The sequence below is a fragment of the Kogia breviceps genome, chromosome 5 (genome assembly GCF_026419965.1).
Source record: "Kogia breviceps isolate mKogBre1 chromosome 5, mKogBre1 haplotype 1, whole genome shotgun sequence".
Lineage (NCBI taxonomy): Eukaryota > Metazoa > Chordata > Mammalia > Artiodactyla > Physeteridae > Kogia > Kogia breviceps.
The window spans coordinates 84,445,761-84,459,840 of NC_081314.1; the positions used below are offsets into that span (position 1 = coordinate 84,445,761).

Below are 14,080 nucleotides of genomic sequence, written 5' to 3' on the forward strand. Positions count from 1 at the left end.
ATGGTAGATGCCATGAATAGTGTTCTGTACTCCAACAGTATTTGTTTTGAAGGGGTCTGTTTATTTTTATACAGCTATTAAACATCAATTACTACATCATATAAAGGGAGTAAATAGACCAATGGGAAAAAGAAGGCCCATGAAAAAAATTTTTAAAACGATGTCACATTGTAAGCTACTTTCATTTTTTGAGAGACTTCTCTTGCTTGCTCAGAGCATACTTTCATGCCTTTAAAAAAATATTATTCCAAGAACATAGTGGAATGCCATATAACTGTGACTGCTCAGTAAATATTTACTGATCAATGTGGTAAAGTTGAACCAGAAACCTAATTATAGTTCTCTTTGCCTCCATTTTTTTTTTTTTTTTTTTTTGCAGTATACGGGCCTCTCACTGTAGTGGCCTCTCCCGTTGCGGAGCACAGGCTCCGGACGCACAGGCTCGGCGGCCATGGCTCACAGGCCCAGCCGCTCCGCGGCATGTGGGATCTTCCCGGACCGGGGCACGAACCTGTGTCCCCTGCATCGGCAGGCGGACTCTCAACCACTGCGCCACCAGGGAAGCCCTTGCCTCCATTTTTAATCTGCAAAATGGGAGTACTATTACCTGTTTTATCTACCTTATAGGTTTTGTCTGGTACATGTGCAATTCTATAATGTTCATTATGAGCCTATTAAGCACTATATGAAAGGTAAACCCCTGGAGTTGCCTCTCTGGCAAGATTTAGGTTCTAAAAACAGCATTTTTGGATGTATACATCCAAAATTACTCTTTAAAGGACCATAAATAATAAAGTCTGTCTTTCTATTTATTAGTCTTTCTCCCAATATTGGAACATATCACTGTTTCTTTCATTGAACCAGATGAAGAATTGTATTTAACTTGTATTATGGGTCATGTTGTAAGAAAAATAAGCCCTGTATTTTATTTATTTTTAAAACATTTATTTATTTATTTGGTTGCACCGGGTCTTTGTTGTGGCAGGTGCACTTCTTAGTTGTGGCTCGCCAGCTCTTAGTTGTGGCACACGGGCTCCTTAGTTGTGGCATGCAAACTCTTAGTTGCGGCATGCATGTGGGATCCAGTTCCCCGACCAGGCATTGAACCTGGGCCTCCTGCATTGGGAGCATGGAGTCTTATCCACTGCACCACCAGGCAAGTCCCAAGCCCTGTATTTTAAAAACTATCAGCAGGCTTAGTTCCATGAAATGCTCACACTGATAAGTAGCATGTGGGGGATGGGGAGCATTGAGTGAGATTCAGCAGATTCACTTCTCACATTTCATATTCTTTATGAACTAAAAACCATAATTAAGAACTTATTAGTAATGGTTTTATAATCCATATTTCACTGGCTCCTGGCTTCCCTGCTGTTGCAAGACCCCCAGCTCCTTGCAAAGTCCCCTGCCCATAATTTCCAAGAGCCTGTGGAGAGTGTTCTACATGGGCTCAAGAACAAGTCTTGTCTGTGGCCACACGGATGTCTGCTGCTGAGATTTCTGTTGTCTTTGAACACTTCTGGCACTCATCGCTGAGTCAGTCCCATTAAGCCAGGTCATCGCAACCTTCTACTGGACATTTTCATGATCTCCAGTGTGGTTCTCAAGGAATCAAAATGCTTCTGTGTTTGCTGGAGTCTCCAATACTGCAAAATTAGATCATATTTCCTCAGAAATAGAAACAGGCCCAATCACTCATCTTTAGATTATATTTTGTGATATAATAAAGATTTTAGTGCACTCTTATTTCTGGTTATGGCGCTTTCCAAGAGGAGTCCATAAGACTGCATGAGAGTATGAATCTTTAAGATAGGTAAGCATTGTCCTCTCAATCCAAGAGTTAACATTCAAAATTGGTTCAGCTGGCCTGGTATGGGCATTGGCCAAGTGGAATACTGACTAGTGCATTGTAGCAGTGCAAATTGATCAAAAAGTAGCCTGGCCAACACCCTCCTTGATGGCACCCACACTTCTTGGCAGTCTTTCTGCCAAAACCCTTATGTAAATCACCCTCTTGGAAGTCTAAACCCACTAATTTGCCAGATATGCCAAGATACGTTTGAACCCCAGTGGTGGACAGAGGTTTGTCCCAAGCTGTGATTCTCTGTTAAGTATTTGAATGCACCTACTTTTAAAAATTTGATACCCAAGTTATATTGCAGCAACAATAATGGAAAAAAAATTAATGTAAGAAAAACCTTTCAGAAAACCAACAAATCAATAAAGCAAATGTTTTTATTCTTGGATATTTCCTCAGAGTCCTTCTCCATATGCAAATATTTTATAAAGTTCTAATTTTAACGGTTATAATTAGGTTTCACTTTTTCAATTGTAATCATATTGCTCATTTTGCCAGCATTTACTGAGTTCCTATTATGTGCACAGCATCAACTGAGATCAAGAGGGCTTCCCTGGTGGTGCAGTGGTTGAGAATCCGCCTGCCAATGCAGGGGCCACGGGTTCGTGCCCCGGTCCGGGAAGATCCCACATGCCGCGGAGCGGCTAGGCCCGTGAGCCATGGCCACTGAGCCTGCGCATCCGGAGCCTGTGCTCCGCAACGGGAGAGGCCACGACAGTGAGAGGCCCGCGTACCACAAAAAAACAAACAAACAAACAAAAAACAAAACTGAGATCAAGAGAAATGCTTTACATCTCCATGTAATTCCATTTAAGCAGGAAGAAAGATAAAAGGTAAACTATGTGTGTCTTTTGGCAACTCCTGTTGATGAATTTTTCACTTGATGGTTTCTCTGGTGCTTAGAAGTACTTCATTTTAACTCCTCTCATGCTAGATTAAAAGCTTAACCTCTATGAAATAGTTTACTTACATAGCGTTCCAGATAACTTTGCTCTGTAAGAGATTTGTTTTGAATTCTGAAGGAGCCCATACCCTTTTGACCTTGAACATATTAAAACATATATATAGTTTAAACATGTATAGTTTTTAGTTTTCTCAATTTTCTGTGAGCAAATGTGTTTCCCACCATATCTGGCACAGTTCTGGGCATGCAGCAGACACATAATAAACACTTCCTAACGGAATCAGCATATTCAATATTATATTTTTCAAACACAAACCTGGAAACATTTATAAATTTTATAGAACCACAGCCAAAGCATTTAATGATAAAAATTGGAGTAACTGGATCACTTTAAAAATATATATATTTATTTATTTATTTGGCTGCGCCGGTCTTAGTTGTGGCTTGCAGGATCTTCATTGCGGCATGCAGACTTCTTAGTTCCATCATGCAGACTTAGTTGCAGCATGCATGCAGGATCTAGTTCCCCGACCAGGGATTGAACCTGGGCCCCCCGCATTGGGAGTGTGGAATCTTACCCACTGGACCAACAGGAAAGTCCCAACTGGATCACTTTTGATAGGAAGACTAAATGTAAAACTGTATTCAAATTGTAAAGAAATAATTCAAGAAAATAGAAGAGTACTGACAAGAGGATGTGCTCAGCTGTCTCAGACATGTTGATTCCTCAGAAAGAAAAAAAAAATCTGTTAGTATTTTTCTGAGACTCTTGAATGCTCCTAAAAAGTAGTAAGAATCATTTAGGATTCTTTTTCCTAAATTATTACTTTTATCTTCAAGTAATGGGCACTATCAATACATATACAGTATAAATTATAAAAATAATGAATAATAGACACAGCAAAATATTAATGGGTTTACAAAACTGAGCTATAAACCCTTCCGCCAAGAATCCTTTCTGGTCTGATATATGGTACTTCCTACTACCCTCTGATCTGGATGTCATACAGGAACACACATTCCTTGGGGCTTTGTGCATTCTCTCCCATCCCCTTTCAGAATTCCATCCTACAGGGCACAGGAATGAAGTCAGAGCAATGATGGCTCTTGATGGCCACAATCCAAATGAACTGTGGCCTGACTGAAGAAGACAGGCCCTCTCTGCATTCTGGAATTCCTTCTTGGATAATCCATGGGACTTAATTTCTCTTCAAGTGTTTCCCCCAACTCCAAGTTAAGCTATTTAATAGCCAAGAAACAGAATGACAATTTTCTTATAACTTTCACATTCAGCATCAACCAGATATAGATTAAAGACCTAGAGTTTTGTTGTATTCTCAGATATGAGTCCTAGTTCCATGTGAACAGGAAAATATGACCATTTCTGATTTACTGCTGGCTAATGAGTTCTTAAAGTACTTGTTCCAACTGAGAGTTTTGCACTTTTAATTTAATACATTTAATGCACATAAAACAAGGCTGAATCACCTAGAATGTTGTAAAGAAGTATACTTAAGTCAAAGTATTCAATCAATACACACTTATTGTTTTCAATTCATGTGAATTCACTTATTCAGTTCAATGTGGAAATATTTACTCTTGTCTAAAGAAGCCCTTTTTTTTTTTTTTTTTTTTTTGCGGTACGCGGGCCTCCCACTGTTGTGGCCTCTCCCGTTGCGGAGCGCAGACTCAGCGGCTATGGCTCATGGGCCCAGCCGCTCCGCGGCATGTGGGATCCTCCCAGACCGGGCCATGAACCTGCGTCCCCTGCATTGGCAGGCCGACTCTCAACCACTGCGCCACCAGGGAAGCCCAAGAAGCCCTTTCTTAAAATTGTGAATAGAAATGGAGTAAAAGAAATAAAATTGAAACAGCTCAAAATAATCTAATCAGTTATAATGTATTAACTGCATGATTATACCCTCTTTGGAGCAAAAATATGACAAGCATAAAAAACTAAAAGGATTCACCGAGTGTTTGCTTTCTTTTTATTTTAGATAGTATACTCCTTTAGATGTTAGAGAGTATTTATATGATCAAAGGCTTGATATGAAACTTTTAATATAACCAGAGTCTACTTCATAGTGGCAATGCAATGTTTCAAACACTGTCCCTCTTCTTTTGGGGTAGTCATCCATTGTTTTCCCATTTGAGCACACCTCGTAGGTTATAAGAAGCATGATCAAATATGCTGTCTTGTTACCCTGGGCACATTTTCAGCAACGGCAAAAACCACACAGTATGTTACCCCAGAGGCTCTACTGCAGTGACAATGTCTTACACCTGCTACCTCCCATAATTCTCCACTGTCTACAAGATTTCTTGGTGTAACATTCAAAGCTTTTTCAAATCGGGCCCCAAACTACCTTTTAAGCTTTATCTTCCATTAGTCTTCTCTATCGGCTTTCTATTCTAGCCAAACTGGTTTTCCTACAGTCAAATGGACAGACTCACACTGTCCTTAATTGCTCTGACAGCTGGATCCACCTAAGTTTACTAAGAAGGGGGTTTGTCTGATGGGTTGGAAATGAAGTGGAAGAAAATAGTTAACTTCTTCTTTCCTTTCTTCATCTCCAAATCCTACTACCCATCCTTTAAGATTCACTTTAGAATGAAGTGTCCTCCATTTACCTATTTTAAATAGGACAGCATGACCAATTCACTTGAGCATGAGTAACAACCATATTAGCAAATTATGTTCTGCCTTACAACTTGTTTATGGATTCAAATATGATCTTAAATAATTACTTATTTAGCTCTTCATGAGGTTGTTTCCCCAGAGGATAAGTTCACCGAGGACACAGAGCCACTCAGGTGGCTCATGTACTTCTTTATATCAGGTGCCTAGCAGATGTCTTGCATGTAACAAATGTTGGCTAGTTTTATTAATACAGTATGTAATTTATATTACAAAGGATTATCAGTAGAAATGTTAGCATTGGAAAGCTTTGCTGAGAATTTGGAGTTTTTGTTAAGAATTCCATGTAATGAGAGACATTCTGAGGAATATGTGAATCACACTGAAGAAAAGAAGGGAGCCAATTCCCTTTTAAAACCCAACAAACATTAATTTATTGTAAAAATATGACATGAAAACAGTTAAAGTGAATATTTTCATCTATAATATGCCAATATATTAACAAAATTATTCTAATTTCTGTCTTCCTTTTCAATCTTGATCCAAATGTTCATATTTTGAAGAATTGGAAATATGGTAATATACAATCAAGTTCTATATTTTATTGAGTTGCTATTAGTCTTTGTATTTATTCTTTTTTCTGTTTACATAATATGGACTTAGTAGAACACAATTTACTTAACTACACCTTTATTATCTGATAGTTTCCTTCTTTTCTCTAGGCCCAGATCTTACATGCTACATAATTTCAACCTCCAGTTCTCTGAATACCCTGTAACATATATTTCAGCCATTGCATAACTTTTTGCCTAGAATGTTCTTCCCTTCCATCATCTAAAAACTAATCTTTGTTTAAAACAGTGGTCTACAAGATGAATGGATAAAGAAGATGTGGCACATATAAAAAATGGAGTATTACTTAGCCATAAAAAGAAGCAAAATAGAGTTATTTGTAGTGAGGTGGATGGACCTAGAGTCTGTCATACAGAGTGAAGTAAGTCAGAAAGAGAAAAACAAATACTGTATGCTAATGCATATATATGGAATCTAAAAAAAAAAATGGTACTGATGAACCTAGTTGCAGGGCAGGAATAAAGAGGTAGACAGAGAATGGACTTGATGACATGGGGTGGGAGGGCGAAGCTGGGGCAAAGTGAGAGTAGCATCAACATACATATACTACTGAATGTAAAATAGTTGGCTGGTGGGAAGCAGCAGCATAGCATAGGGAGATTGGCTCACTGCTTTGCGATGACCTAGAGGGGTGGGGTAGGGAGGATGGGAGGGAGGCTCAAGAGGGAGAGGATATGGGGACATGTGTATGCATATGGCTGATTCACTTTGCTGTACAACAGAAACTAACATGGTATCATGAAGCAATTATACTCCAATAAAGATCTATTAAAAAAAACAAAAAAAACCCCAACAAAAACCTAGTGGTCTACAAATTTTTTTGTTCTTATACTGTACTACTAAAAAATTTTAATATGAACCCCAAAATATTCTACATATTTATAAAACATATATTCTTGAGCTAACCCCCAAATATTCTGCATATTTATAAAACATATACTCTTGAGCTAATATGATATGTATATATAAGACATATACTGGAATAAAAAAGGATAACAGGCAAAATAAACAATATTTTAAAACAACATTTAAGGCCCAATACTTTTTTTAAAAATTAATTAATTAATTTTTGGCTGCGTTGGGTCTTTGTTGCTGCGCGCAGGCTTTCTCTAGTTGTGGTGAGCGGGGGCTACTCTTTGTTGCAGTGCGTGGGCTTCTCATTGCTGTGGCCTCTCGTTGTGGAGCACAGGCTCTAGGTGCGTGGGCTTCAGTAGTTGTGGCACACGGGCTTAGCTGCTCTTTGGCACGTAGGAATCTTCCTGGTCCATGGTTCAAACCCGTGTCCCTTGCATTGGCAGGCGGATTCTTAACCACTGCACCACCAGGGAAGTACCCCCAATACTTTTTTATTCTCACCGCTAACCCCCCACCCCCCAAATTATTAACTGTCCCAGATGCATAGTCTTTAATTGTTTTGATAATTGTGAAGACTTCACACTGGCATTAGCTATATGTCATACTTAACCTTAGGGTAAACTTTGACTAAAAAATAGTGGATGGTTCACATTTCAAAATTTCTTGGGCTTGCCTGGTGGCGCAGTGGTTGAGAATCCGCCTGCGGATGCAGGGGACACGGATTCGTGCCCCGGTCTGGGAAGATCCCACATGCCGTGGAGTGACTGGGCCCGTGAGCCATGGCCGCTGAGCCTGAGCGTCTGGAGCCTGTGCTCCACAAAGGGAGAGGCCACAGCAGTGAGAGGTCCGCGTACCACCAAACAAACAAACAAACAAACAAATTCTTGAGAATTCCAAAAATTTCAGGCCTACTTCTTGTCAAATTTGATTAGCTCATTATTGTTTTTAACCTACTGATGTGACTGATGAAGAGTTCCTACTAAGAGTAGAATGTGAGCTTTGCCATTTTGTTTGTTCTTTTATCTACACTTTATTTGCAGAAATCATTTTCAATCTATGAGGGTCAAGTTAGTTAAAAATCAAATATGACTGCAAATCCATTAATTAAGCACAAGTAAAGTGTCGTATGTTGCTGAAATTTTTAAAAAGCAGGAGGGTACAGTATATTCACAATCCCTTCTAGGCTGTGGATTCATACCCTTCCTTTAGGAAAACTGTATGGTGGACCATGTGACCCCTTCCTTTGACATAGGGACTGAGGAGGGCACCACTGTCTACCAGTAAATTAACCACTGGAAAGGTAATTTCTTACATTTTAAGATAAAAATAAGATTTAGTAGTTCTAGCATTCCAAAGGATCATCCCATACAACCTCTGGGTATATACACGCAACTTTGGAGACGGGTAGTTTAAATACAACTTGGAAAATGATCTCTGGGCCACTTTTCTTCCATAGCTGCCCAGATGACATTGTAGTGTTGTCTGTTTACACGTCTCCACTCTACAAGAGCTCCCCCTATGACTGCAGCAAGACAGTCACCTCTGAATGACTTTTATTCATCTTCGCACTCCTGTATTCCTAAGACTTGGCACAGTGTCCTATAAATCAAATTGATTTAATCAAATTGAGCAATTTCACACTGCTACTTCTTTTCTTTGGTTCTTCTGCAGTCTTACCTTTGTTTTCTCTTTTTAAGTATTTTGTTTCTTATGTAAAGGTGGAAAGTGAAGACAATACTGGAAATCATGAATACGGTAAGTATCATCCAAAATGCCACCAAAATGAATATTTCTAGACTCTTACGTGTGGGTGTGCAAGCACACACACATATGCAATTTTACATAAATGGGATAAACAATATTATTTTTTGATGGAGAGCAGAGTAATCTAGTATAAAGAAGCTGGATCAAATATACTCGTCTGTAGATTCCATCCCAGCTCTGCCATTTTCTAATTGTGTGGCCTTGATCAATGTACTGATTGCTTATCCCCCCTCCCCAATCTATTAACGAAAGAGTTAATAATGGCTGTCTCTTGAGGTTTAGGGAAGGACTGAACAGGTACTCAGTAAATGCAAAATTTTTTCCATCCTCTTAATCTTCACATTGACCTTGTTATTGGAGGGTTTTCCTAGGGTTCATTACTAAAAAACTCTTTTCCATCTTATAGTATCTGACTGCAAATATCTGCAAATATCTTATTAAATTTTGAAGGCCAGCACCCAACAACATTTAGGTGTTTAATATATGTTGGCTAACTAAATGAGGCCCTAGGAAGAGTTTGCTTGTGAACTTCTGTTTGTACTGACTGACCCTGGGTTCATTTAAATAAACAGCATCTTATATTCTATTTGCTATCTTCATTATTAAACCTGCGTATATTTTCTTCTAGTTTCAATTAAAAATGCAGCTAAGTGATTCTGAGCAACTCACTTACTCTACTGTGTAGTTTCCTCATTTGTAAAAACATAATAATAGTTCCCTAACAGTACTTCGTAAACTTCATTAACGTAACAGTACTTCCCAAGTGCAAAGTGCTATACAAATACATGTAATTACTAAAGAAGCCAGTTAATTGTGCATTTTAATTTATAACTGTTACCTTGTGGACAGGCTCACCAACCTCTTTTCTTTTTCCCGTCTGCTACACTACTTACCTGTTCTGTATCACCCAGCTTTCCTATATTCATCTTTTTCTATTCCTCTGGTTGGTTACTGTGGTTCAGAATCACTGATTTTTGCAATGGACCACCTGATAAGCCCTAAAGGAAACCAAACCATTAGAAACCAAACTAGGGGATGTATTCACAACCAGGCACACACAGTTGAAGACATAAGGCTTAGAGTTTAAGATAAAGCAAGACCAGGAGAGGTGGGGACTATGTTTGAGAGAGAAGTACAAGAGATCTGAATCCTGGTTCTGCTTTAGCTCTGTGGACCTTAGGTAAGTCAGTACACCTTTCTGACCTTCAGTTTCCTCATATTTTAAGTGGAGGTGATAAAAGTACTTACATCATACAATGATAATTTGAGATAGCATGTGTGAAGCACTTAAGAACAGTTGTCTGCCACATTATAAACACTCAAGAAGCATTAACTATTAAAATTATTAACAACTGATAAATGGTTGACACCAGGCTGGAAGGTAGAGGAAGAATTTGAAAGGTCAGAGAAACAATCATGGAATATTAATTTCAGTTGTTCTATATTTTCTCCTAAACTTCTCCCTCCTTATGTCCTAATTCTAGATTGAACTACTTTCTTTTTTCTCATAAAATTTTCCTCTTCTTGGTCAGATTTTTTAATTTTAAACAGCATCAGTTCAAAATATTTGCAGGCAGCAACAGTAAAGCTACTAATCATAACCTTAAGGTAGACTATTTTTGTACTTTATTATATACAAAAGAAGAGCCGTGTTTCCAATTTGTATAACCTAAACATTTGTTATTCACTTCCCTGCTGGTATAACTGGGAATAGGGATGGGGAGTAAAGTGGAAGGCAGGATTTCGAGCTTTGCCTCAGTGTTTCAGGGACTAGTGGCAAAGGTCTTTCATAATAGTTTGCAGGGAGAGGCAACAATCATTTGACAAAATTGCCATGCTCTGAGTTTGCTTTTAACAGTTTTTACCCTTCTCCATGACATCCAGTGGCCTCATGTTCTCTCTTCATTGCAAAGAACAAGAGCTGCTACCACTCCTGGGCTATATAAAAAAACCTAAGTCCAGGTTTGAGATTACAAATTGATTGCATGTTGGCCACGTCTACCCTGGGATGTTTTCAATTCGGCCTGTAGGGTTTGGAAATATTGGTGTAAAAATCGAGGGATTTCATACAAAAATCCTGCTTTACGGTTTCTCTTGGGGGAAAAGAACAGAATACCTCAGAACACTGGATCCACATTCTTCAGGGCAACAATCTGCTACAGCCGAACAGCTGCTCCTTTCAGTTACAGCACGGACACTCCAATTTGCCACGTTGCTTATCATTCCCTATTGTTTTACACCAGGCCAGTTTCACTCATTTGCTTTGCTTTTCTGGCCCCTGTAGACATCTGAGTTTGCAAACACTATCTAGACCTTTCCGTTCTCCCATCAAAGCTTACTTTGTTCTGTCCCAAGTTCCTCATCAGTTTTCCAAAGCAACAGCTAGTTAACCTGACCAAGTATGTGTATTTTTATATGTGCTCCCAGAGATAGTATCTTAACAGAAAGGTATGACTCTGCAGGTGGAAATTACAGACACCACGGGATTGATGGCAACTGTCCTTTCTACTTTTTCTGTAGCCATACCTCACTGTCCTTAGGCAAACCACAGGAATCTGACCACTGGCCTACATGCGAAACCAACTTATATAGTACTTTTATAGATCACCCTAGTTGCAAAGAACCAAAAACTACTAAGGGCTATTCTGACTCCCCGCTTCCTCAGAGTCTTCGGGATATCCGACCTGACGGCACTTCCCCTCACCTGCTTTTGGGGCCCGTTCTGCGCTGGGCAGTTGCGCCCGAGGAGCGCGCGCAGCCAGCATGAGCTCATTTCTCAGGGGCGTTTCTGGAAGGCCGGGCTTGGCCTGGCTTGGCCTGGCGCACGAGGCGCAGTCGCCCTCACTCTTATCAATGGCCTCCGCGACTGGGCGGGGCACGGCCGCCGAGGGGCGCTGCGTCTCTGGAAGCTTTGTTCTCAGTTTAGCGCCCGAGAACTCGCACCCAGCCGGGGAGGCGCCCTGGATCCGTCTGGCCCTTCCCGGGAAGACGCCGGTGCTCGGGACGCGCTCTCCTGGGCGGAGGGGAGCCTCGGGCGCGCAGAATTAGCCCCGCCCCGCCGAGAGCCTCCAGTGGGTGGGGAGAGACCCCTCAACCCTCGGTTCGCTCGAGCGCTCCGAGCCCAGCGCCGCCGACCGCAGCAGTTTCACACCGGCTCGCAAAGGGCTCGCGCTCCCTATGAGCGGTTTCCACATAAGTTGCAAGTAGCCGCAGGCGAGCCCGTCTAACCATCCGCCACGACCCCAGTCGCGCTTCTCCCAGCTCCTGGGACCGCCACCGGAGGCCGAAGGCCAATCACACTGCAGCTAGGTCTTGCGATTGGACGGCAGCGAGGGCCGATTGGCTGCCGCTACGGGTTTCGACCTCCCTCCTTTTCCCCTTTGCCCCGACTCCGGCTCCAGAGCTTCAGGCCAATGAGAAGGTGCTTTATAGATGCCCTCCCTTCGCTCTCAACTTCTCCCCACCTCGTCGAGGGAGGAGACGTCCTGACTGGCCAGACTGTCCTCGGAAGCCCCATTCCTTCACCAATCATCGAGGGAGGTGCACTCCCAGCGGAGTTTCGGCCAATTACAAAGCGGCCACGGCGCCCAGCCGTGCGGTTTCACCAGCGACTCCGGGCTTCACCGTCCTTAACTCTTCAAGCATTTTTCTGAGGGCCGGGGACTCTGATTGGTCACTGTTGCCATTGTCGAATTTCTCCTCCAGCCAGCCACAAGACAAGGCGAACCCACCTTCTTCTCGGTCGGCTATCTTCGGCATTTTCCGTCCTTGGGCGTGAATTTCCAGCGACACTTTCTAATTGGCTCCTCAGGTCGATCGGCTTTTTCCGGGAGGATCCGCAAACAAACGACATCCGTGATTGGTTCCGCTCGGGCTTCGGCTCCCCGGACGAAGGGGGAGGACACTCGGCTCGGCCGGCGATTCCCAGACGCCTGTTACGCGGACGCGGGGGCGCTGGGCGGTGTAAGGCTGGGTGGGGGAGGAAGGAGGCGGAGGACGAGTAGGAGGGGGGAGGGGGAGTGGGGAAAAGCTAGGCGGCTGCGCAGACGGCACTCCTCACACAGAGCTGCCCCCGACCCGGGCGAATGCAGGCTTGTGCTGCCGCTGCCGCTGCCGCCGCCGCCGCCGCCGCCCGGGCCGAGTGACAAAGGAAGGAAGGAAGCGAGGAGGAGCCGGCCCCGCAGTCACTGACAGGGCCCGGGCTGGGGGCAAAGCGCGGACACTTCCTGAGCGGGACCGTGCAGAAGCGAGGGGCGGGAGGGCGGTCGCGCTGGTGCCTTGGACGGGGGCGGGGGCCCCGAGGGACGGAAGCGGTTGCTGGGTTCCCATGTCCCCGGCGTATGGGGAGCAGTCGAGGAACCACTGCCTGGGGTCTGAAGGGAGCTGCCTCCGCCACCGCCGCCGCCATGGCCGCTGGATCCAGCCGCCGAGTGCAGCTGCTCCTGGCGCAATGAGGAGAGGAGCCGCCGCCACCGCCACCGCCCGCCTCTGACTGACTCGCGATTCCGCCGCCTGCCAGTTCGCCGGGCCCCTGCCGTCAGGCCGCCGGATCCCGCCGCTGTCGGAGCCGCAGCGTTTCCCGACGCATCTCCGAGCCACCCCCTCCCTCTCCCTCCCTCCTTCCCATCCCCCTTTCTTTTCAAGCGTGAGACTCGTGATCCTTCCGCCGCTTCCCTTCTTCATTGACTCGGAAAAAAAATCCCCGAGGAAAATATAATATTCAGAGTACTTATTTTCAATCAAGTATCTGACCCCGTTTCACGTGATATATATTTTTTAGGACCTCCCAACCATTTCTCCCCTCTAAGGAAAGGGAGGGGAAAGAATTGTATTTTTTTCCCAGCTCCCGATCATCTATATGTTAAATATCCGTACTGATCTGTCTTCAAGGAGAAATACATCGCTTGCTTTTTTAAATAGCTGTACAAACGGAGTGAAAAGCCAAGAGGACGAAGTCTTTTTCTTGTGGGAGAACTTAATGCTGCATTTATCATTAACCTAACACCCCAACATAAAACAAAAGGAAGAAAAGGAGGAAGGAAGGAAAAGAAGGTGATTCGGAAAGAGAGTGATCATGTCAGGGCGGCCCAGAACCACCTCCTTTGCGGAGAGCTGCAAGCCAGTGCAGCAGCCTTCAGCTTTTGGCAGTATGAAAGTTAGCAGTGAGTATTGATTTTATTTTACACCCCTTTCCCACCTCACCCTTTAAATAAGAGACTTTAAAATATCAGGATCTTAAAATATGAGACCTTCTGATATAATAGTCGGAGGTAATGGAAAAGGGCAAAAACCTGTCTTCAGTCAAGGATGAGGCAGCTCCCTCTTTTCTCCTCCCATATCCCCTCCCCCGGTCTTATTAACCTTGAATTGAGGGAATATGATTTTTATTTGGATGATTCGATCTGAAACTTAGTTCTTTTCATATAGT

The 14,080-nt window shown here is 43.0% G+C and overlaps 1 protein-coding gene across 2 annotated transcripts in view; it reads left to right on the forward strand.

Moving 5' to 3' along the window:
- The first annotated feature begins 13,658 nt into the window (after positions 1 to 13,658).
- GSK3B (glycogen synthase kinase 3 beta) overlaps positions 13,659 to 14,080 on the forward strand; it is a 206,149-nt gene continuing 205,727 nt past the window's right edge. For both annotated transcript variants that reach the window (XM_059064749.2, XM_059064750.2), the window contains exon 1: positions 13,659 to 13,814. In XM_059064749.2, the coding sequence (XP_058920732.1) occupies positions 13,727 to 13,814 (88 nt within the window). In that variant the 5' untranslated portion in view covers positions 13,659 to 13,726. The remainder of the gene's footprint in view (positions 13,815 to 14,080) is intronic.